Source organism: Rattus rattus, chromosome 13 (genome assembly GCF_011064425.1).
Source record: "Rattus rattus isolate New Zealand chromosome 13, Rrattus_CSIRO_v1, whole genome shotgun sequence".
Classification (NCBI taxonomy): domain Eukaryota; kingdom Metazoa; phylum Chordata; class Mammalia; order Rodentia; family Muridae; genus Rattus; species Rattus rattus.
Genome location: NC_046166.1, coordinates 13,687,225 through 13,709,643, shown reverse-complemented (window position 1 = coordinate 13,709,643; position 22,419 = coordinate 13,687,225). Strand labels below are relative to the sequence as shown.

Sequence of the window (22,419 nt, the reverse complement as noted above, 5' to 3'; positions counted from 1 at the left end):
TTTGCCACAAAGCAGGCAAATGGGAGTCCCTTGGGTCCTCACAAGAGAGTTGGTAGCTTCTGGTCTGAACTGCCTTGGTTGGTTCTGCTGTGGGTCTGGAGCTGCGGGCCAATGTGATCACCAGGCTAACCCCACCCTCCTTCCAGTTGCAGGAGGTGCGCGCCCGCCAATGAGGCATGCTGAGGCCAGGAGGTGGGCAGGATGAGTGCGCACGAGGCTGGCAGCTCAGGCCGAAGGCGGCAGGCCACCTTCCACCTGCACATCTACCCTCAGCTGCCCAGTGCTGGGAGCCAGACCTCATGCCGTGTGACCGCCACCAAGGACAGCACAACAAGCGATGTCATCCGAGACGTGGTGGCCAGTCTACACCTGACGGCTCGGCACTACGCTGGTGGAGGTGGAAGGAGTCGGGTGGGAGGAGTAGGTGCTGGATGCCAGCGACTTCGCCTGTGCACCGTGGTGCTGCTGTGGCCTCGGCGTCGCAAAAAGGAGCACCCTCGGGAGGATGGCTACTACTTCCTGCTGCAGGAGCGAACGCTGACGGCAGCATTCAGGTACCTGCATGTGCAGCTGCTGGCTCAGCCCACAGCCGCATGTCGCCTGGTGGAGCAGGGAGGGCTGCTGCCAAGGCCTCAAAGCGGACTTTGACGCCTGTGCAGCCTGCCGGAGCTGAACAGAGGCCAACCTGTTGCAGAGCCTGAAGCTGCGCCAGGCAGCAGAAGATCTACACGACGCTGGCAGCATCCTGGTGGCCATCAACCCCTTCAAGTTCCTGCCCATTTACAACCCCAAGTATGTGAAGATGTACGAGAACCAGCAGCTGGGAAAGCTGGAGCCGCACGTGTTCGCTCTGGCCGATGTAGCCTACTACACCATGCTGCGCAAGCACGTGAACCAGTGCATCGTCATCTCTGGTGAGAGCGGGTCCGGCAAGACGCAAAGCACCAACTTCCTCATCCACTGCCTCACAGCGCTCAGCCAGAAGGGCTACGCCAGCGGCGTCGAGAGGACCATCCTGGGTGCAGGGCCTGTGCTGGAGGTGAGCACCAGGGCCTGGAGGTGAAGGGCAGGAGGTGGGGAGTGCTGGCCTGCTGCCCCAGCTGTGTTCTGTGTGAGGCCCAGGGCCTCCCCAGTACTCACTGAGCATGTGCAAGCCCCTGTCCGTCCCAGAGTGCACTGGGCTTGTATGCCACCCAGGTTCCACACCTAGCACCACGCAGAGAAAGTGCACAAAGGAGTTGGTTGGATGAGGCAGGGTAACAGGCTTAGTGTCAGCTCCTTAGAACCATTCCAACCCTGTATTTGGGGTGTCAAGGCTACCCCCAGCAGTTCAGGCTCTGGGATGGCTGGGATGTGTGAGGACCCTTGAGCTGAGCATTTTACCCAGAGGCATTTGCAGAACTCAGGAGGCTGTGTCTCCAGGCTCTGCCAGGCCAGACCTCAGGTACGAGAGCTTCCAAAATGGGAGATGAGTGCAGCGGGGCTCACGTGTCTTTGGTGTTTATTTGCCCTCCAGGTCCTGGGCCAGCAGACTGGTGTGCTTGTGCTGAACATCACAGGGCATCCCAGCAGTGAGGGGGAAATGGTGCCACAGCATACTGGGGAGAGACCACCTCAGATTCCGCACCTTATGCCTGCTGCCCAGGGTCCTTAGTAACTAAATTCCATGGGAGACATTAATGTTTCACTGTGGGCAAGCCTTCTGGGTATAGGTGACAGAAGAGATGAGTGAGTGAGCCCAGCTCTGGGCATTTTAAAGCAAAAGGTCAACATGTCTCAGGTCATAGTACACCAAGGTCAGGGGTCTCTATGTGCTGGGGTCTGCAGCTCTGGAGTTGAGGTCCCAGGAAGGGATCCACTTGGCTCTTCTCCTTCTTCTCCTCTCTCCCCCTCTCCATCTTCCTCTTCTTCTCCCTCTCCCTCTCCCTCTCCATTTCCCTCCCTCCCTCCTTCTCTCCTTCCCTCCACCCCCTCTCTCGCTCAGTCACTGTTAGTGGTAAGCTTTTTTTCAGTTGTGTGTGTGAAAGGTGTGTATATGTGCATGTATGCAAGTGTGTCCTGGTGCTTGTGTGTACAAATGCATATGTGTGTGTGTGTGTATGTGCATGCATGGGTGTTTTACTTGCATGTCTGTGCCTGGTACCTGCAGAAACCAGCAGAGGCATCAGATCCCCTCGAACAATGTCATGAACAGTTGTAAGCTTTCATGTGGGGCTGGCAATCGTACCTGGGCCTCTAGAAGAGCAGGAGATGGTCTTAACACTTGAGTCATCTTCTTTCTCAATAGGCTTTTAAAAAAATCAATCAATTTTATAAGTGGATATGTGCCACAGTGTGCCCAGAGAGGTCAGAGGACAACTTTCTGAGGTGTGTTTTCCCTCCATGTGGATCCCAGGCATTGAACTCAGATCACCACTGCCTCTCCCACTAAACTACATTGCTGGTACCAGTGGGCTTTGGTTTCTTTCTTTTGTTTTCTTTTTAAGAAAGGGTTTCACTTTGTAGTCCTGGCTGTCCTGGAACTCACTTTGTAGAACAGGCTGGTCTCAGAACTCACAGGGGTCCACCTGCCTCTGCCTCTGCCTCTGCCTCTGCCTCTGCCCCTCTGCCCCTCTGCCCCTCTGCCTCTGCCTCTGCCTCTGGGATTTAAAGTGTGCTCCACTACCACCAGGCTCAGTAGGATTTTTTTCAAGGAAGTATTAGGTCAGAGAGCACTGAGCAGGTAACAGACCTCTCAGGTGCCCCTTCTAAACCTTGTGTCTTCTGTTTCATGCCCAGTGGTGGGCTATCCCAACTGAAGACAGTGCACTGTGCTGATTTTACCTAAGCCTGCAGTGCACCTCAGAACTGGGTCTCCGGGTACATGGGCACTAGTGTGACACCCTGGGCTGCCACCTAGTGCGGTGCAGTGTCTCTACCATCCATCCCCATCCACAGTCTTCATCCCCCACAGGCCCACTAGTCACAGGGATGGGCTCACTGTGACCCCCTGCACTTTAGTTCTACTGATCCAGTTGTTTCTGAGGGCCCTCTACCTTTTGCCATTGGGGAACTCTTTTTCTTTCCCATGCTAAGTAGCATCCCTTGACAGTTGATCCCCATGTGTGTAGGCTTTGTGTCCAGCTGATTGAAAGCTGGTCCATGTGGGGGTTGGGGCAGCAGAGTGCTTTCCTCAACAGCACAAGGACTTGGGTTTGACCCAGAGTCCTGGGAAATGCTGGGCATGGCTGTGTACGAATCCCAGTATGAGGGGCAGAAACAGGAACCTGGGGCTTGTGGGCCAGCCAGACTAGAGTAAGGGCTGAGCTCCAGGCTACGGAGAGGCCCTGCCCCAGAGGAGGCCAGCAGTGTTCCAGGGTATGACACCCAAGCTCTCCCCAGTCTCCACATGCTGCCCACTTGTGTGCATATGCACCAATGCATGCACAAACTTTGAAAGATCAAATTGGGCTGGAGAGATGGCTCAGCGGTTAAGGGCACATAGTGCTCCTGCAGAGGACCGAAGTTCAATTCCCACATGGTGGGTCACAGCCATCTGTAACTCCAGTTCCAGAAGATCTGGTCACTAGGAGCTCCTACACATGCCATGCACATAAACTCATGCAAACAACCACATGGAACAAATAAAATACATATAAAATGTTTTTAAGAAGGCAAAAACAGAAATATGGGGGACACATTTGATGCCATCTTCCCTGTCATTGTCCCCCAGCAGATTCTCAGTCATGTAGAGATTGGCATGGGAAAGGCTTCAGGAGTGTGGTACCCCCACCCCTGCCCCATGAGTGCCAAACCCTGGTGATGGGGCATGACCCTGATGTGGGAGACTTCTTTATCCCTTAGGATCCCTGGAGTAAGGCGCTGGCTGGACTGAATGGCATCTATTAACCTATGACCTCTTGTACCTCCCCTCCCACCTCCTATTGACAGCTGCTGTCTGTTGTGCAGATTCATTGCAGTTGCTTCTGGCTTGCTGTGTTCAGCTAGGTTCCTCTTCCACTGAGGTCATTACAGGCCATCATGTGAGGTCACAGAGCTCAGATGTGCACCAGTTTGCGTGGTGTGTTTCTGCTATTTGCTCCTCAACCCAGCGGAAGGCTCAGCATCCCATGGTGCAGAAACTTAAAATACTAACAAACAAACCCCACCGAGTAACAGAATAGGTCTCCTATGCCAAGCTCAGTACTTGTACTTCTTGTCCCAGCACTTGGGAGGTTGAGCCAGGAGGATCTAGAATTTAGGGTCATCCTTAACTACTTAGGAGTTCACGGCCAGTCTGGAATACATGTGACCCTGACTTGAAAAGAGAAGAATAGTTTAAGTTTCCTTTTGGGTCTGGCTTCTTCAGCTTGTATCAGTTCATCTGTGCAGATCAACCACCTATTGCACAAAACGGAAGACTCCCTCTACTTTAGCCTCAGCTACCAACAGTTAACCACGTGATCTGAAAATAAAAAATGGAAAAGTCCACTGACTCTGTAGACCCGGCTGGCCTCAAATTCAGAGATCCCCTGCCTCTGACTCCCGAGTGTTAGGGATAAAGGTATGTGCCACCACCACCTGGCAGTTTGTTCTGTGTGCCGCGGCAGGCTTCCTCACACTCTACCTCACCCATGGGCATGGGCCCCGCATGTGGTGCTGTGCTGTGGGTCCTGCCCACAGGATGGGCACCAGTTGCCTTGGTCATGAGGGTTTGTGTTCTCGGTCAGTACTTGTGTTCAGGTGGCTCTTGTTTTCCCTGCTGAGGCAGGAGTGGTGCTATTGAAAGTGTCGTGCAGAGCCTGCAGAGACTCTAACTGCAAAGGTGAAAGCCCAAGGGGAGGGAAAGGGAGGCATGAGCTAGAGGGGACCCTCATTGGTGTGAGGTACCCATGCCGGGTGTTTCGTTACAGCCATAGAACACACAGTCCTGCAACCCTGTTTCCAAGTGGGCTCACACCTCCACCTCCCAGGCCAAGGATTTAGGTGTGAATTATGGGGGACACACCTGTACACAGTGGACCCCAAAGACTAACTGCTGTTCACACTCAGTGGCTTGGTTCCCAGAGGCAGTCACCAGCTCCATAATTGTCTCAGGATCTGTCATTCTCTTGTGCTTGTGAAGCCACAACTACCCTCACCCATTGCTGCGGTGTCCCTCTGGGATGCTGGCACAGCACTGACTCTGTCACTCTCAGTCACTTAGTGACTTGTAAGACCCAGGTACCAGTCCCACTGGCTTCCTTCCCACTCTCAGCCACAGAACACTCTGACTTGCAGTCTCTGGCAGTCTTGGACTGGGGAGGACTGTGGCCTTGGTGGCTTTGCTGGGTTCTAGATGAACCCTCCATGGAGGCAGTCAGCATGCCTCTTGGGGTGCCCATCAGCTCAGGGGCTCAGTGCTCAGAGCTGTCCTTCTGAGCACTCCCCTTGATGGTGCTGTGTTCTTTTCTACAGAGTGACGAACTGTACTCTGAGGGGATCGGCTGGGCTGCCAGCCTTCATCTACCAGGGGCCAGGAGCACTCCTGGAGACATAACACAAGGACACCCGAGAATGCCCAGTTTCTCCTGCATGACCTGCCTGAACACAGAATTATCCTGCGAGGCAGAGAATTGTGCCAGAAGGTTGTCTTTTTTCTGTTTTTAATTTTAATTTAGCTTATTTATTTACTTACTATTTTGAGACAGGGTCTCTTTGTGGCTCTGCCTGTCCTGGAAATCTCTGTATGAACCAGGCTGGCCTTGAACTCAGAGAAATCCACCTGCCTCTCCCATGTGCTGGGATTAAATCACACCCAGCCTGATTTTTATTTCTTTTATTTAGTTTCCTAATTTTATTTTTAATTATGTGTGTTGGGTGAGGTTTGTACATGTAAACACAATTTCTTTGTTTTATTTTGTTTTATGTTTACTTTGAGACAGGTACCCATGTAGCTTAGGCTAGCCTCAGAGTTAACTATGTAGCTAAGGATGACCATGATTCCTGATCCTCCTGCCTCTACTTCCCAAGTGCTAGGATGACAGGCATGGACCACACTATATATGGCTCCCTTCCTTCTTTTCTATGTTGCCAAAGCTGGTCCCAACTTGTCTATCCCCCTGCTTCCTCTTTTGAGTACTGCATGAAAGGCTTGGCCAACAAATCCAGCTGAAACTGTGAAGCCCCTTTCCCCTGGTTTCAGCTGCCAGAGTTCAGGTCTTGGTGCACCTTGGGTCATAGGTTAACCCAGCTCATGTGACTTTCTAGTCTCTCATTCCTGTCCTTTTAGGGTCCCAGGCTTTGACTGGTGCACAGGCCAAAGATACATGCAGCTTGCAGTGTCAGGGACTTTTTCTCAGCTCCCCAAAAGGAGAAGTTGGGTTGCTTTGAGGTCAGGGTGTCACTGGGCCCTCCTGCCTTCTCAGGCCTGAATGCAGCCTCACAGTGCAGTACTGGCCAGAAAACAGGAAGACTCCTATGGAAAGGCAGGGGTCTGTCAGTCACTGTCATAGTCACCATTTCAGAGAATGTGGGAACAACATGATCCAGGGCATTCTCCAGTCCGAAAGGAGTAAGCCCTCCATACTTCCTACCTCAGAAAGGAGGCACTTGTGTGGGCTGTTGACTGCCTGAACTTACAAGGGCAGTCAGGCATCTGGGGCCTTTGTGAGCCCAGTGGTTGTTACTCTCGATGGGCACAGCACCCTTTGACAGCCCCGAGCTCAACAGAGTAGCCTAGGACAGTGGTAATGGGGTTCACCCTAAAGCATGCCTGGGACATGGCTTCACTCCAGAGAAGTAGGACACAGACTGTCTGGCCCCGGCCTACCCCAGCTGCAGCTAGCATGTGCAGGACAGTATGGCTCTCATTCTGAAAGCAGAAACGAAACGTGGACCCACATCTCTTCCCTGGGTCTGGCTTCACACCAGGTGAGGAGTCTAAGGGAGGGAGACAACCACAGCCTCAGCCATGTTGGCCCCTGTGCTCCAGAACAGGGATGAGTCTGAAGCTGCTTCTGCCCCCGCTCAGACCCAGGGGTTTGTTCACCACTTGGTTCCCCCAGATTCCGTAAGCCAGACTCCACCCCCCAACCCTGTAGGTCTCTGGGACTGCAGGACTTTTGCCCACTGATCATGGCTTTCCTGGGGTATGATAGGTTGCCTCTGCCCAGCCACAGGGACATGGCCTCACTGATAGGAGAAATCAGGGATCTAGATGAAGATGTTTGACCAGACTGACTCAAGTGAAAAGGTCTAGAATTGGGAGTACCTCAGTCTATGTGGTAGGGGTGATTAGCAGCCTTGATACTGACAGGTTAACTGTGTGCTCAGCTAGGTGTGGCAGCAGGTGACGTTGATGTAGCCCTTGGAAGCCAGGGCAGGAGGAATTTGAGGCCAGGCTGGGTTACATTGTGAGACCCTGTCTCTGTCTGTCAACCAAGAGCCGCAGCTCAACAGCTGCTGTTCATCTGAGGGGAACTTCTAAAATGTCTTGTTGTAGAGATTTTTCCCCAGGTGACTGTTGGCAGCTGGTGGGAGCTGGTGACATCATTGATCTGTGATTGAGACGGGGCTGAGGGGCTGTGGTCTGTTCTCCAGTTCAGGCTTGGCCACGTGACCACCTGCTGTTCCATGTGCTTGTGCGGTAGAGTGACATGGGCAGGAATGCCCTGGCCAGTACTGAACCAGAGCTTACACTGTGGCTCAGCGCTCCAGCCTCGAGCTACACGTGCACTTTACAAAGTCGATCCTCCACCACAGCACACAACCTTGTCCTGGGTTGTTCTCTCTTGCTGCGATGAGCACTGTGACCAGAAGCAGTATTGGGGGAAAGGGCTTGTTCTGTCCTATAGATTGTAGTCTGCCATTGACATACACCGAGGCAGGTGTTTGAAGCAGAAAGAGGGATGCTGCTTACCAGCTGTCCCCAGGCCTGTCTACCTGCCTTCCTCTGTTCTTCCTTCCTTTTTTTTTTTTGTTTGTTTGTTTGTTTGTTTGTTTGTTTTTATACATACATAGCATTAGCTATCTTGGAACTCACTGTATAGACCAGGCCAGCCTTGACCTCTGTAGAGTGCTGGGATTTAAAGCGCCACACTCAGTACTCACCTGCCTTCCTTATATAGCTCAGCCCCACTTGCCCAGGACTTCTATCACCCACAGTGGACTGGGCCTCCTCCATCAGTTAACACAATGCTCCACAGACCTTTCAGCAGGCCAGTCTGATGGAGGCAATTCCTCAATTGAGGTTTCTTCTTTCTGAGTTTGTCATATGGACAAAATCAGCTGTCACAGTGCCATCTGGTACATTCAGTGTTGTACAACCATCACCTCTGTCTTACCCAGAACATTCCATCTCCACAAAAGATTCCCTGTCCATATCAGTTGTCATTGCCCACTGCTCTTAGATCTACCTCCTGCCTCTGGCTTTGCCTGCTGTGGCTGGTTCATATGAATTTCACCATTTATCAGGTGACTATTGGTCTGGCTTCTGTCACTCAAAAGCGTGTCTCCAGCATACATCTCTGTTGCAGTGTGTGTTCGTGTGTTAGAGTTTTGCTAATTTTTTGTGGCTGAGTAATACTCCACCCTGTGGTCAGGCACCACTTGGTTCCTCTGCTTGCTAGCTATGTCAGCATTTCATTCCTTAGCACAGATGGCTACAATTAGGCTCCCCAGCCAGAGAAATCTCTACCCTTGATGGTCCCCCACTAGAGCAATGCTGTAGGATCAGGGAGTGTGGTCGCTGCTTGCCCACAGGGAGCAGCATACCCTGAAGCAGCCTGCTGAGGGTGACTTGAGGGCTGGAGTACTTAAGGATCCTGGGGTAGGAACAGGACATGTGTCCACATGTGTCAGCCCATCCTGCTAAGAGGCTGCAGTCAAGGCCAACTTGCCTCAGGGAGTTTAGGGGTTGGGAGGATGGGTAGAAGCAGGCAGGACCAGTGGCTAAGAAGGGCTAATCTTGGTGCAGTGAAGTAGGGATCTTAGATGGCTGCAGGAACCATTTTGGGGTACTTTGGTCAACTGATATCTCATCCAAGGCAGAACAGAAGAGACTCAAGGACCCTCTTGACTTACCTTAGAAGGTGCCTGGTCCTGGGTTGGCAAGATGGTTTAGTGGGTAAAGTAGCTTGCTGCCAAACTTCAGGACCTGAGTTCAGGCCCTGGGTCTTGCATGGTAGAAGGGAAGAGCAGACTCCTGAAAGTTGTCTTCTGACCTCCATATATATGTGCCCAAGGGGAAATATACACAACCACAAAGTAAAGAAAAACTAATGTTTCCAAGTTTAAACATGCAGGGGTGTTGTGGACAACTGGGGAGAATGGAGATCATGGTGTTAGTTAGGGAGGCTGATGTTTGTGGGGCTGAGTGGGAGGGGGTGAGGGACATTGCCTGGGAAGTCATGGGGTCATTGAACAAGTCAGGGTCACCTGATACCCACTATGGGGGCAGGAATGAGTTCTCAGGAGACCCTCACCACCCCATCTTGTGCCTGGTCCTACCTCGTGTCTAGGCCCCACAAGGTCTCAATGTGAACATCAGAGTCAGTAGCCCATGGGGGGGAACAAGAAGGAACAATGTGACTTAAGCCCTGGGATCTGAGGCCCTTGAGGGATGGATGGATGGATGGATGAATGGATGGATGGATGAATGAGTGGAGAGATGGACAGATAATCAGATACAGAGAGATCTAGAGCAGAACGCAGAACTGGTGTGTGTGTGGACCACATGGAGAGAAAGCAGTCCAGGGGACCCCTAGGTTATAGGGTGTCTCAGAATAAACAGGTCCCATATGCATGAGGGTATGCCAGAGAGTCACACAAAGGCCATGTTCAAACCCATGTTAACCCCTACTATCCATATTTGGGGGTCTAGGCAGTTTCCAGTCATAATGCAGGCAATAGGGTCCTGCTGGGGGCCACTGGACTTTGAGCGACTGGGAGGTGCCGAGGTATCACAGGGCCTCCTGCCTGGGTGTTCCCAGGAAGCTGTATTTTGTAGGCTATCATGTCTTCCTGCGCCCATGAAATTAGTAACAGGAATTCCCCCGAAAAGGACTGTCCCCAGGATCCCTAGGTTTCCTTTGGGCGCTCCCCGCCTTCCTTCCCTGTCCTTCAGCAGGGTCTCATATAACCGAGGCTGGCCTCACACTTGTACTACAGTTTGGATGACCTCATACTCCTGGTCCACTAGCTTCCACCTCCTAAGTATCAGATTGACAGGCATGGCAGGCCTGGTTTATGTGGTTTTGAGAATGGAAGCTCGTGTGAATATTAGTCAAGTCCTCTGTCTACTGAGCTGTAAGTACCCTACCAACTAAGCTTTAAGCACTCTACCAACCAAGCCACATCCCCAAACAAAGGCAGGTTTTCTTTCAGACAGTGGACAGTCATCCTGTTCTAAACGGTTTTGATTTCTAGGCTTCAGTTTTTCATGGTTAACTGTAGTTTGGAAATACTAAGTGGAAAATCCAGAAATAGGCAGTTTTGGGTTTCACCTTTTCTTTTGTGTAAGAAGCCTGAAGGCTTAGTGAGTGTTCAGAAAGATCTGTGAATGTTGGGTTTGTCTCTGCCTGTGCTTATGGGCATCCAGTAGGAGTCTGGGATGCTTGGCTTTACTTACCAACTTGCAAAGTCTAGAACTGTCTGTGAAAGTAGTGTCTGGGTCACATTGACCAGTGGTAGCGGTCTCGTCTTGATGGTGCCATTGAGGTGGGAAGACACAGTCTTGGTGGCACCATCCCTTGGGTTTGGGTCCTAGACTCAGTGAAGAAAGCAACTGAGTACAGGGCGATGCATTTGTTCTGTCTGCTGCTAACTGTGTGTGTGACTACTTAAGCTGCATCCATGTCTCCCACAATGACGGGTGCTATTCCTGGGACTGGGAACCAAGTTAGTCCTTGTCCCCCAGGATTCTTTTGTTAGGGTAGGCTGTCATCACAGCAGGAATGGACACTAGGGCAGAGTGATGGAAAAGATCTGTAGTGAGCTAGGGGCATGGCTCAGGGTGGTGCCCTGCCTACAGTCTCCCAGGGAGGGGCTAGGGTTGTGTGGCTCAGGTCCAGTACTTGTCTAACATTCACAAGACTCCAGGTTCCATCCTGCAGTGGATGTACACATAGAAATATACAAGGATAGACATAATGTTTTGTCATTATTTTTCATTGTATGACAAAACATCTGACTGAGGTGGACAAGTTAAAGGTTTGTCACTCAGGTTGCTGGCTGCATTGGGACCAAGCCACAGGACTGCTATTCCCTAGACATTCTCACACAGCAGTCACTCCCAGCACTCACATGTCCAGTGTGCTGAGCACCAGGAAGGCTTGGGGGGTACCCCTGAGTTACTGAGGGATGACTATACTTCCATGTACATACAGAAAATTCTAGAGCCTTGTAGAGAAGAATGTGTCATATGCCATGTGTATTTGCTTGGTTCCTGGCACCAGTGTCACAGATGCAGACAGCTGGGTGCACAGTGGGCACCCTCTCCTGGGTGTTCTAGCAGTGTGGGGGAATTGGGAAACGAAATCTTAGAAGTAGGCATCCCATGGTGTTTAGAGGCTGGATTTACCCATGCAGGAGTCTCAGTGGTAGCAGGTAACTTTACAGTGCTGTGGCTAGCCAGGGCAGTGTTTTCTCCGTGTGTGTGTGTGTGTGTGTGTGTGTGTGTGTGTGTGTGTGTGTGTGTGTGTGTGTGTGTTTCTTTGTCTGTGTCTTGTCTGTTTCTGTGTAAGGGGTATAATGTCCAGAGAATAGTCTTAGGTATCTGACCTCAAGTGCCCTCCACCTTCATTTTAGAGACAGGGTCTCTCAGAAGCCTGGACCCTGCCCACTGAATTAGCCTGTCTCTGGCCATTAAACTCAGGAACCCTTCTGTCTCGATTTACTGGGATTACAAGCCCTGCCTCCATGTCGACTTTCTCTTATGTCGGTTTTGGATGCTAGACTCAGGCCCTCATGCATGCACAGCCATCACTTTACCAGTGTCTACCAAGTCTACCAAGCCCACGTCCTTATGAACCATCTACCATCACCACATCCCTGCCTTGGAAAGTCTCCTGGAAACCTCATTCTTGCCTTCGCCCTGCCTGCCAGGGACATGGAGGCCACCAGGCCCAGAGACTGACCATGACTCTGGAGTCCCTCCCCTTCCCTCTCCCATACCCCCTGCTCTTGCCTCCTGACCTACCTTAACACGAACATAAGGATCATGACAGGAGCCTGTGGACACCTGGAGTCATGGCCAGCATCTGTGGTGTCTGGTATGCTTCTAGGAGCTCTGAGATGTGCAGTGGACACGATGAAAGTCATAGCCAGGGTTAGTAAGGTAGGGACTCCTGCCTTGCCACAGGCTAGGGAGGAGTGGTGACTGGGCTATCCAGTTCCTGACTCTTGTACCCTTACCCAGCACTTGAGGCAAACCAGCAGGCTGCCTGCACACACCCTACCTTAAGGACATTAGGAACCAGAGAGCAGTAGGGACCTACAAGAGTCAGTGTATCTGCAGAAGTAAGGGAGAGAGTGAGGGACCATTTCTAGAGAGGTGTAAAGGTCCACAAACTGCTAAAGGAAGACCCCAGACTCAGAGAATATGCAAAACAGAGTGTCTATTCTGCAGAAACTTCCCGCATGCTAGGGTCACCATCATTCAGAATAGCAGCATAAAGACATTCAAACCCCTTTTATAACAGTAGTGCTTAGTTGTTTCTGAGATAACAACAGACTTCTAAAACCTAGGGCTCATTCCAAAGGGTTACAAGACCATTAACCGAAGGTCATAAAGAAGATAAATGCCACAAGACCACAGGTGCAAAAGCTATTGACTGAGTTTATCTATACAAAACTTCAAGGACAGCTTAGGTACGGTCTTTAACTTTCCACGAACCTGTAAGCTAGTACCAAATGATGAATGTTTAGCCAGGTAATTGTTCCTATTGGATAGGCATGTAGACAGCCTTTGTTATAAGCCTCTTATTCAATTTATGACCTGAATTTATGTACAAACTTACAATGATCTTTTTACCATGTGAACACACACTGAAAGTCCTACAAGTGCTGAGAACAAAGGGCAGAGACAGGCCTCCTTCAATCCTCTTCCCTGAGTATTAGAGTAGTGCAACTCCTTGCCTTGCCAATAGAACGAAGGCCACTTTACCTAGCCTCCTGCTGTTTTATTATGAGGTGCCAAACCTGAGCCTGCAGCTTCTCTCTCAGAGCAACCCAGACAGGCTGAACAGCTGGGGTAGCAAAGTACCTTAGGATGGATAGCAAATGGTTTACAGCCTAGTTTCTGAGTGGAGACAAAATGGAATAAAAAGGACTCTTCAGAGGTATGCAGGAGCCACAGACAGTTTCAGAGCGGCGCTGAGTAGCCCTTAACAGGACAGTCCTGCACTCCGGGTCTGCCCTGTGCCCTGCAGCCTCCCAGCTTCTCCCTGGTGCAACCCTCTAGGGAAGGGCCTTGGCTTGCCTCAAGGCTATTTCAGACCTGGGGAAGTTACATTTTTTTGAAACACTGCATCTAAGAGTAGAATGAAATTATGGGGTATAGTTTAAGCACCCAAAAAAGGTCTCCTTGAGCTGGGTACAGTAGGACACGCCTGTCATTCCAGCGTCTGAGAGTTTGAAGCAAGTATCAAATGTCTCAGAAGAAATGCACAGGGCGTGTGTGAATGCTGTGCTCTGTGCTGCTTTGCCAAGGGACCAGGGTGTGCTATCACAGAAAGACCTACACTGATCCTCCCCAACTGACTCCCATCTACCACCACCACCCCCACCAGAACTCCTGAGCCACAAGACCTGTGTGCTGACTCCCCCCTCAGACAGCACCTCCCCCACATCTCCTGGAGTCTACATGACCAGCTGTAAAGCAGGGTACAGCTACACAGAGTGCAGTCCAGCAACTACTTGAAGCTGATGCAGGACAATCATGAGATCGTCAGCTTCAGGCATAAGCCAGATTTGAGGCCAGCCTGGGCTATGTGAGATCATTTAAAAAAACACAAGGAGTTTATCTACTCAGACTTGTGGGGTGAGAGTGTAGAACAAGCTGTTTGTCAGAGGCAGCATGTTTCAGTATGGGGCACAGTGTTATTTACAGGTTCCAAGGCCCAGTATAATGAGAGCGAAGCACTAGGCTTGTCTCAGCATTCACAGGGAAGGAAGCTCCTAAGCATTCTTCCCAGCCAGGAAGAAAGAAGAGAACGGGAACTGGGAAGGTGATGTGTGTTCCTGGGTGGTAGTAACCACTCCACATCTAAACCCAGCTCCTCCTGCCTTACAGACGGACGTTGTGGTTGTGTGTGTTGTGTCTGTGACTCTTGGCAGAGACTCCACTTGAGCCCCTCCCTGGGCGATTCTAGGCTGGACTCTGTCTTCTGAGCCAGGCGCCCAGCCCCTCACCCATGGCACATTTTTTAAAAAATGTTCATGTGCATTGGAGTTTTGCCTGCATGTATGTTGGGGGCATTAGATCCTCTGGAACTGCTCTTACAGACAGTTCTGAATGGCCATGTGGGTGCTCCTAGGTCCTCTGGAAGTACTACTGAGCCATCTCTCCAGCCCCCGGCACTCGTAATCTTGTCTTTGAAAGGCAGGTAAAACTTTGGATTTGTTGCTAGTCTGATCCATATAGCAGGTTCCAGGCTAGCAGGGGTGGAGGGTGGGGGGTGGCATGGTGGTGGTGGTTCTGTAGTGAGATCCTGTCTCTGGGAAAGAAACAAGGAGGCTCTCAGCTATCTCTGTTCACAGAGAATCCTAAGGTCCTTCACACACAGCACCTCTTCCCATCTCCCCATTTTGGTAGTGGAACCCTGTTCAGGGACCTTTGGCCCTGTCCCCCATCTCTGAATGCTAGCTGTCACTATGCCTTCTGAAGCCTCTAAAAGCTGCCCAGTTTCGATCCGTGTGAACCACCAGTATGCAGGCAATATCGCCTCCAGGTGTTTCCCAGCCAGGTTCCCGGAAACACTGCACCCACATTCCTGGAAGGTGTTTTGTTGCATGGCCTCTTGCCCTCAGTTTCCCTGGTGTGAGTGGTGCAGCCGGGGCTTGTTTTTTTTTGTCAGTGTAGGCTGAATGCAAGGGTGCTTTGCCCCATAGTTCTCCTCTGACATTCCTGTACCAGGGGAGCAAGGACAGGGTGGCTGGTAACAGCTGGAGTTCTGTGTTGTGGTTAGAAATTTTGCCCCATCACTGGGGTATGGGAACCCTGCTAGGCAGACAAAAATAATGTGGAGATGCTAGACTACATTTACCACAGGAGCCTGTCAGTGCTGGGCTCGAGGGAAGTGCTGCTACACCGGTGGCTCAGCTGGTGAGAAAATGCAGCTTAAGACATGGGAGACTGAAGCTGAGGTTCCCTGCCTCTCAAGTGTTCATTCACCCCTGGAAACTGCGTGGAGGAGTTGGGAGGGCTGGAGGTCCACGGCCTGCATTGAGGAGCCCAGGGCCAGGGGCTCCCAAACTCCTGGACATCCAAGTGCTGCTGAGTCTTGGAGAGTTGGGAATTGGGGGCAGGGGTTGAGGGGGAGGCCCACGAGGCTGAGGAGCCTGGGACTGGGGGAGGGGGACTCCAGTTTAGCTCTCTAGGGGTTGTCCTTAGCTTGGCAGCAGTTGCCCAGCAGCACAGAGAGGCCTTCTGCAGGAGACCTAGGCAGGGGCTCTGTAGACAAAGGCCTTCTCCGTGCTCCCCATAGAGGTTCTTGATGAGAGAGACAGTCCTTGGTTCCAAACTGTTTGATTGTTCATCATGGAAAATTGATACATACCATACCCTCAGGGAGGACCAGAGATTAAATACCTCTTGTAGGAAGGAATGTAAGCTTTTGGCTAAACCCTCAGGGCCTCTAGAGACCTCATTAGCATGGAGAATTCAGTTCTGATCTCTGTGACCATAGGTGATGTTCCTATGTAGGGAGTGTGGTTATGGAACAGGGGCCTGGTTGGAAGCAGGTGAAATTCTACCGTCCTCTCGGAGGTTCAGGGGCTTCCAACAATTCCAGTTCCCCACACTGGGTTAGTGGCCAGTGTCAACAGGTGTCAATCAGGAGAGTGACATGTGCCTGTCATCCCTGCCTCAACAAACAAAAATATCACGGAACGCTCAGTGCCAAAAAGGCCTGTTGCTTACCCTCAAGACTGCAAAATAATTTGGGTCCAGCAAGATGGCTTGGGTGGTTAAAGTGATTACTGCCAAGCTTGAGAGCCTGAGTTCAATCCCTGGGACCCACATAATGGAAAAAACCTGACTCTTGTAAGTTGACCTCTGACCTATATGTGCAAGCCCCCCCCCCAAATAAATTAAATTATCATCATACACTTCATAGAGATACTTAGACAGGTCATAATATAACAATTTTTTAAAAGAAAGGAAAAGAGAAAACACTTGTAATATATTTGTTGTTACTTTTGAGACAGGGTTTCATTATGTAGCCCTAGTTGACTTAGAACTTCCTATGTAGTCCAGACTGGCTTAAAACTCAGAGAGAGCCACCTGCTTCTGCCTCCCAGGTGCTGGGTCTAAAGGTGTGGGCCACCATTGGTATTGCTGCGATGAGGCCCACGACCAAAAGTTACTGAGAGGAGAGGCTGGCTTCACTTCCACATCACAGTCATTATTGAAAGAAGTCAGGACAGGATCTGAGGCAGGAGCTGATGCAGAGGCCATGAAGGGTGCTGCTTACTGCCTTGCTTCTCCTGGCTTGCTCAGCCTGCTTTCTTGTAGAACCCAGGATCACCAGCCCAGGGATGGCTCCACCCACAGTGAGCTGGGATCTCCCGTTTTAATCATCAATCAAGAACATGTCCCACAGGCTTGCCCACAGGCCAATCTGATGCTGTGTCCACCATCCTTGTGGCTTCTGTGGCTTTGGACTCAGGTCGTCATATTTGCATGTCAAATGCTTTCCCCACTTTCCCCACTGAGGCAGCTCTCTCTTTTTAAGACTGAATAGTATCCACTGTGTGGTGACCACACTATCCTTCCCAGCCACTCGGCTGTTGTAATCCTCCAGACCTGAACCCAAAGTGGAGTCGGTAGGTCTAATCAGGATCTATTTTTAGCAGTGCACAAACTAATATTAGCAGTGTGCCTTTCATATTAGGAGGAAAGCTACATTTCTTTGGAAGCCGAGCCCTTGCTTTCTCTGGCACCTTGCCTGGGCCTGTGGTTCAATAACTTTAACAGGGCTTGTCCACCCTTTTGTTGGTTCCTCCCTCCGGGCCACCTCCAGTCAGCCTGATGCCACCCCCTTTTGCACTCTGAGCTCCTCTGTGTATCATAGCTGCAACCGGATATTTTTAGCCTGACTTTGAAAAGTCGCTGTGTACTCAGACACATACCCGACGCATGAGGTCACAGGCAGAGACAAAGCCCTGGCCGTCAGGGTCATCTGTAATTGCAGAATCAGAGAGCCTTGTACTCTGCAGGCCTTCTGGCTGGCTCTCCTCAGACCTGGGCCTGACATATTAAGAGGTCTGCAGGGAAAATTGTCCCCAGCCCTTTAAAAGGGCCTCATAAGGATGTGGAAGGGATTTCTGGGGCTCATCTATAGCAAGCAGCCCTAAGCTGAGGCATCATGGGAACTTCTCTGAAAAATGGAGTATACCCCAGCCCTACTAGGAGACAAGATGGGCCATTCTCATCAGTTCCTTATTCAGGAACTTATTTCAGTTCCTTAAAAAAAAAAAAAAAAATACAGGATCCCTTTGTAGCTCAGGCTGATTCATGGTAATCCCCCTGCCTCTGTTTCCTAAGACTAGGATCAGAGGCAGGTGCCATGAACCACTGTTTTAGGCCCAGACCTTTAAGGTGATAACTTGGGGTGGACTTACATAACTGTCACAGAGCAGGGAAGAGGACCAGCCTGTGTGCAAGGGCCAGTCCCCAGGATAAAGCTCATGTCTCTCATGTAAGGAAATTACTTAGTTCAACATAATCTTTTTTTGGGGGGAGGTGGTGGTGGTGCCCACCTTCAATCCCAGGGCCTGGGAGGCAGAGGCAGGTGGATCTCTCAGTTGGAAGCTAGACTGGTCTAATGAATTCTAGGACACACAGAGAATCCCTGTCTCAGAAAAACAAAACAACCCCACCCCCCCAAAAAAAAACTCAAACAGACCAAAAAAAAAAAAAAAAAAAAAGGAACAAACAAATATCAGTCAGCCATAGATGCTAAGTGCTTTCCCAGGATCCTGTGGTCTAAGCACCGGGGACACAGACCCAGGATCCTGTCATCCAGGCACAGGGGATGCAGCTCCTAGGTTCCAGGCCAGAATAGCAGTGTGTCCTGGCATCTTTCTGTTTTGTTAGGGATGGTGCAACCTGTAGGGACCATAACCTATCTGAACATGTGCACTCTGTAATGGGACACGTTGATGACTCCTAATCGAATTTTGTGGGTCCCCGGTGCTATTGGCATCTTAGCGGGTGTGTGTAAGTAACAGAGTTCTTGGGGCAGCGTGAACATCCACCGACCACAAATAGGACACCAATAACAAACCAAAGAAATGAGTTCACTCAGGTCCAGCCGTAAAAGCCAGGGGTTATTGGGGTTCTTTACAGGAGGGCATGTGGCTCGGCCAGCTTTGTCACTGAGAAGCCCACTGTGGGCAGCAGCTAGAGACTGCATCTCCCTGCACAGTTGTTTGCAGGCTGGCCCAGTGAAGAGTCTCCCCAGCAGTTGTTCCTGCTTGCTTCGGGGCAGAAATGGCAACATGACAAGCAGCCCTATACACCACACCACACCACATGCAACAGCAGTACAAGAGGACAGTAAGGCCTTGCCCTCTATGCATGAGGTGGGACCCTGGGTTCCTTCCCCAGCAATGCAGTCTTACTTGTGACTAGGTAGGTGGGTAGGACTCAGTCCACAGCGTTCACAGGGAAAGTCTGAGGAGTTCTGTGGGAGCTCAGTGGCACCACAAGCCCTACACCTGCAGCAGGAGCAACAGGCTAGTTCCATATAGCCCCACCATTAAGTATATACCCTCTTAGCTAGCCGTTCAGAATGTTGTGGGTCACAGGGTCATGAGGTGCTGAGGCTATGTCTGCTGTAGGCATGCAGAGGCTCCAGACTACAGGGTGCTGCCTGTACGCCTTGGGGAGGACTCAAAGTCCCCAGCTGCCACTTAGCCCTCTAGGGGCCCTTCCCATCATGGGACCTCACTTCTTTCCTGCTTGGCCCTGACACTCATTTTGAGCCGTCTCACTGTGTAGACCTAGCTGATCTGACACTGTTATGTAGACCAGGCTGGTCTTAAACTTGTGAAAATCTCCGTGTCTTGCTCCTGAGTGCTGGGATTAAAAACATTGGGGTTGGGGATTTAGCTCAGTGGTAGAGCGCTTGCCTAGGAAGCGCAAGGCCCTGGGTTCGGTCCCCAGCTCCGAAAAAAAGAAAAAAACAAAACAAAACAAAAAAAACAAAAAAAAAACATGGCCCACCAGGCCTGGCCTGATTCAGGTTTTACAGCATGCTCTGTAATTCCTGGTTGTTTATCCATCCTGTGAACCTGCGGAGTTTGAACCTATGTGGGCCTATGTATAGCTGCCAGCCTCAGCTTAGCTGCTCTGTCCAAGTGTCACAGCTCCAGAAAAAGACCTGGCACTCCACCATCACAGAAGAGTACCCAGTCCTCCACTGTCACAGAGGAACACCTGACCCTCCACCATCACAAAAGAGGTCCTGACCCTCCACCATCACAGCAGAGCACCTGGCCTTCCACTGTCACAGAGGAACACCTGACCCTCCACCATTACGGAAGAGCACCTGGTCCTCAACTCTCACAGGCGTTTTTGTAGAATTTCTCTTTGGGCTACAATATAGAAGCAACCTGTCATCTTAGATTTCTGTCACTGTAATCAAATGGTATAAACTGCTTGCTTGCTTGCTTGCTTACTTACTGACTGACTTTGGTTGGTGGTTTGGTTTGGTTTGGTTTGGTTTGGGGTTTTTTTTTTTTTTTTTTTGGTTTTTTTTCGGAGCTGGGGACCAAACCCAGGGCCTTAATGCTTCCTAGGTGGTTTGGTTTTAAGATAGGGTTTCTCTGTGTAGCCCTAACTGTCCTGGATCTCTTTGTCTGTGTAGACCAGGCTGGTCTCAAACTCAAGGATCTGCATACCTTCCCCTCCCCCTCCCTAGTGCTGGAATTAAGGGCATACACTGCCTGACTAAGACTGCATACCTTCTAAAGAATAAGGGCTCTAAGTTGGGCTCACAGATGTATCATCCTAACACTTGGAAGACTGAGGTAGGAGGATTGTTGCTAACTCCAGGCCACAGAGTGAGAACCTGGCTCAAAACAACAGGCTCTAGAGAAATAGCTTAGAGGGTAAAAGTGCTTGCCATGCAAGTGTGAGAAGCTGAATCCCCAACTCCCTGTGAAAAGTTGCATATGGCTTCATATTCCTCTAACCCCAGCATGAGAGTCATGCTGTCAGAACTCAGGCAGGCTGAACACATGGGGACATGCTTCCTCCACACACCTGAGACTTGCTTTATAAGGTTTCTTTCTCTCTTGAGGACTGGTGGTGATGGCTCCTGCCTTAGGCAGATAGATCTCTATGAGTTCAAGGCCAGCCTGGTCTACAAGTAAGTTCTAAGATAGCTGGGCTACACAGAGAAATCCCGTCTTGGGAATTGTTGGGCTGCAGAGATGGACCAGCAGTTAAAAGCACAGGCAGCTTTTGCAGAGGACCTGGGTTTTAATTCATAGCACCAAGGCGAGTTATAACCATCTTTAACTGTAGTTTCAGTGACTCTGATGCCCTCTTCTGCTTTTCATAGACACACAAGGTGCACAGTACAAGCAAAATACTCCCACCCATTTAAAAAAACAAAAACTAGTAACAAGACAGCCCCTAAAAAACTTTATTTACATTTATATATGTGTGTATCCACACACACGTGTTCCTGTTTGGAGATCAAAGGACAACTTGCAGGAGATGGTTCTCTCCTATGATGTAGGTCCCAGGGATTGAACTCAGTTGTCAGGCTTGGTAACAAGTGCTAAGCTCTGAGCTACTGAGCTATCTGCCCTACCCTGTGCTCTGTCCCTTATCCAAGCCTCTTAGTTAAGTAAGTAGCTCAGGGCTCTGGAGACAAGAATGCTGTTTCCACAAGTAGTTCTGGGCCCAAGGTGGAGGATGTGCAGATTCCAGACTAGAGTCTGAAACACTGCTTTTGTCTCCTCAGGCTTTTGGGAATGCCAAGACAGCCCACAACAACAACTCCAGCCGCTTCGGGAAGTTCATCCAAGTCAACTACCTGGAGAGTGGCATCGTGAGGGGGTAAGTCACTCTATCTGTGTGCCTCTTGCCTCTCAACCCAGGACCCCCGTGAGCTTAGCCCCAGAGTACATCCTCATCTGAGTGTGGAGTTGAGGGTTTCAGGTCTGTGCAGTGAGGATCTTGTGTGGCAGCCTTGACTCAGAACTGGCCACACTGTAGCAGTCTGCTTGCTGACCTTTGTAAGGTTTCTCTGAGGTGCCAGGTGTCACCGGCAGAGTGGGGTGTGGATCCCTGCATCAGCTGCATGTAAGTCCATTACTTAGAGACGGTTCTGGACAGCACTGTGATGTGATTGGTCCAGGGAAGAACTAGGGGTGAGCAGTGGCTGAGCCAAGGTGCAGCAGTAGAGTCATGTCTCCAAGGATAGATAGGGAAGCTGGATGTGTGGTAGGTTTTGTATATAGACAAATGGCAGCTTGGACGCTTAAATGCATTCCAGGATGGATGGCTCAGTTGAAGGGTTTGTGGGCAAGTTCCTAGGTGGTAAGCGGATGGATGGGTAGAGGGGTAGAGGGGTAGAGGGGTAGAGGGGTAGATGGCTGGCTGGCTGGCTGGATGACTGGATGGGCTGATAGATTCGTGGACTGTAGGTTGAGGATTTTGTGGGAGAGATAGTGGATGAATGGGTAGGTAGGTAGATAGGATGGAAAATTTATGAACAGGTTTATAGATTTTATGAAGGAGGTGGGGCTTGACTAATGGGTGGGTGCACTTGGTCTAGAGAGATCATTGGTGAATGGACAGTGAGTGGATGAAGAAACAAGTATTAGTGAGTGGATGGATGTGTGCACAGTCGGAGTCATGGGTGGGTGAACAGATTTGTGGGTAGATGGGTTGGCTCATGGGTGGGTGGGTGGCTTGGGGGATGGGGAGTGACTGGATAGTGACAGGTTGGGTTGGTAAGTAAGTGGGTGCATGGGTGGATAAGAGGCTTGGCTCAGGGGATCTATTGGTACACAGAAGGTTCATGGGTCAGCAGATGAGTGAAACCGGTAGACCTATTGGGCAGTGGTCTCAAGTTTAGGCTGAGCAGCAGCAGATCTTGACAGGTGGATATGAGGATGTGAGGCAGGGGTGGAGGTGACATTCTGCTGGGCCTACATCCTAGTCACAGACATGTGTCATGTGGTAGCAGATGTGCTGTGAGGCTGTGCAGCACAATGAGC

The 22,419-nt window shown here is 50.7% G+C and overlaps 1 protein-coding gene across 1 annotated transcript in view; it reads left to right on the top strand.

The window, feature by feature from the left end:
* Myo9b (myosin IXB) overlaps positions 1–22,419 on the top strand; it is an 83,473-nt gene that overhangs the window by 16,623 nt on the left and 44,431 nt on the right. Inside the window, 6 exon segments of the mRNA XM_032919534.1 lie at positions 147–386; positions 388–442; positions 444–458; positions 460–672; positions 674–1,039; positions 21,159–21,253. Coding sequence (XP_032775425.1) covers positions 202–386; positions 388–442; positions 444–458; positions 460–672; positions 674–1,039; positions 21,159–21,253 — 929 coding nt within the window. The 5' untranslated portion in view covers positions 147–201.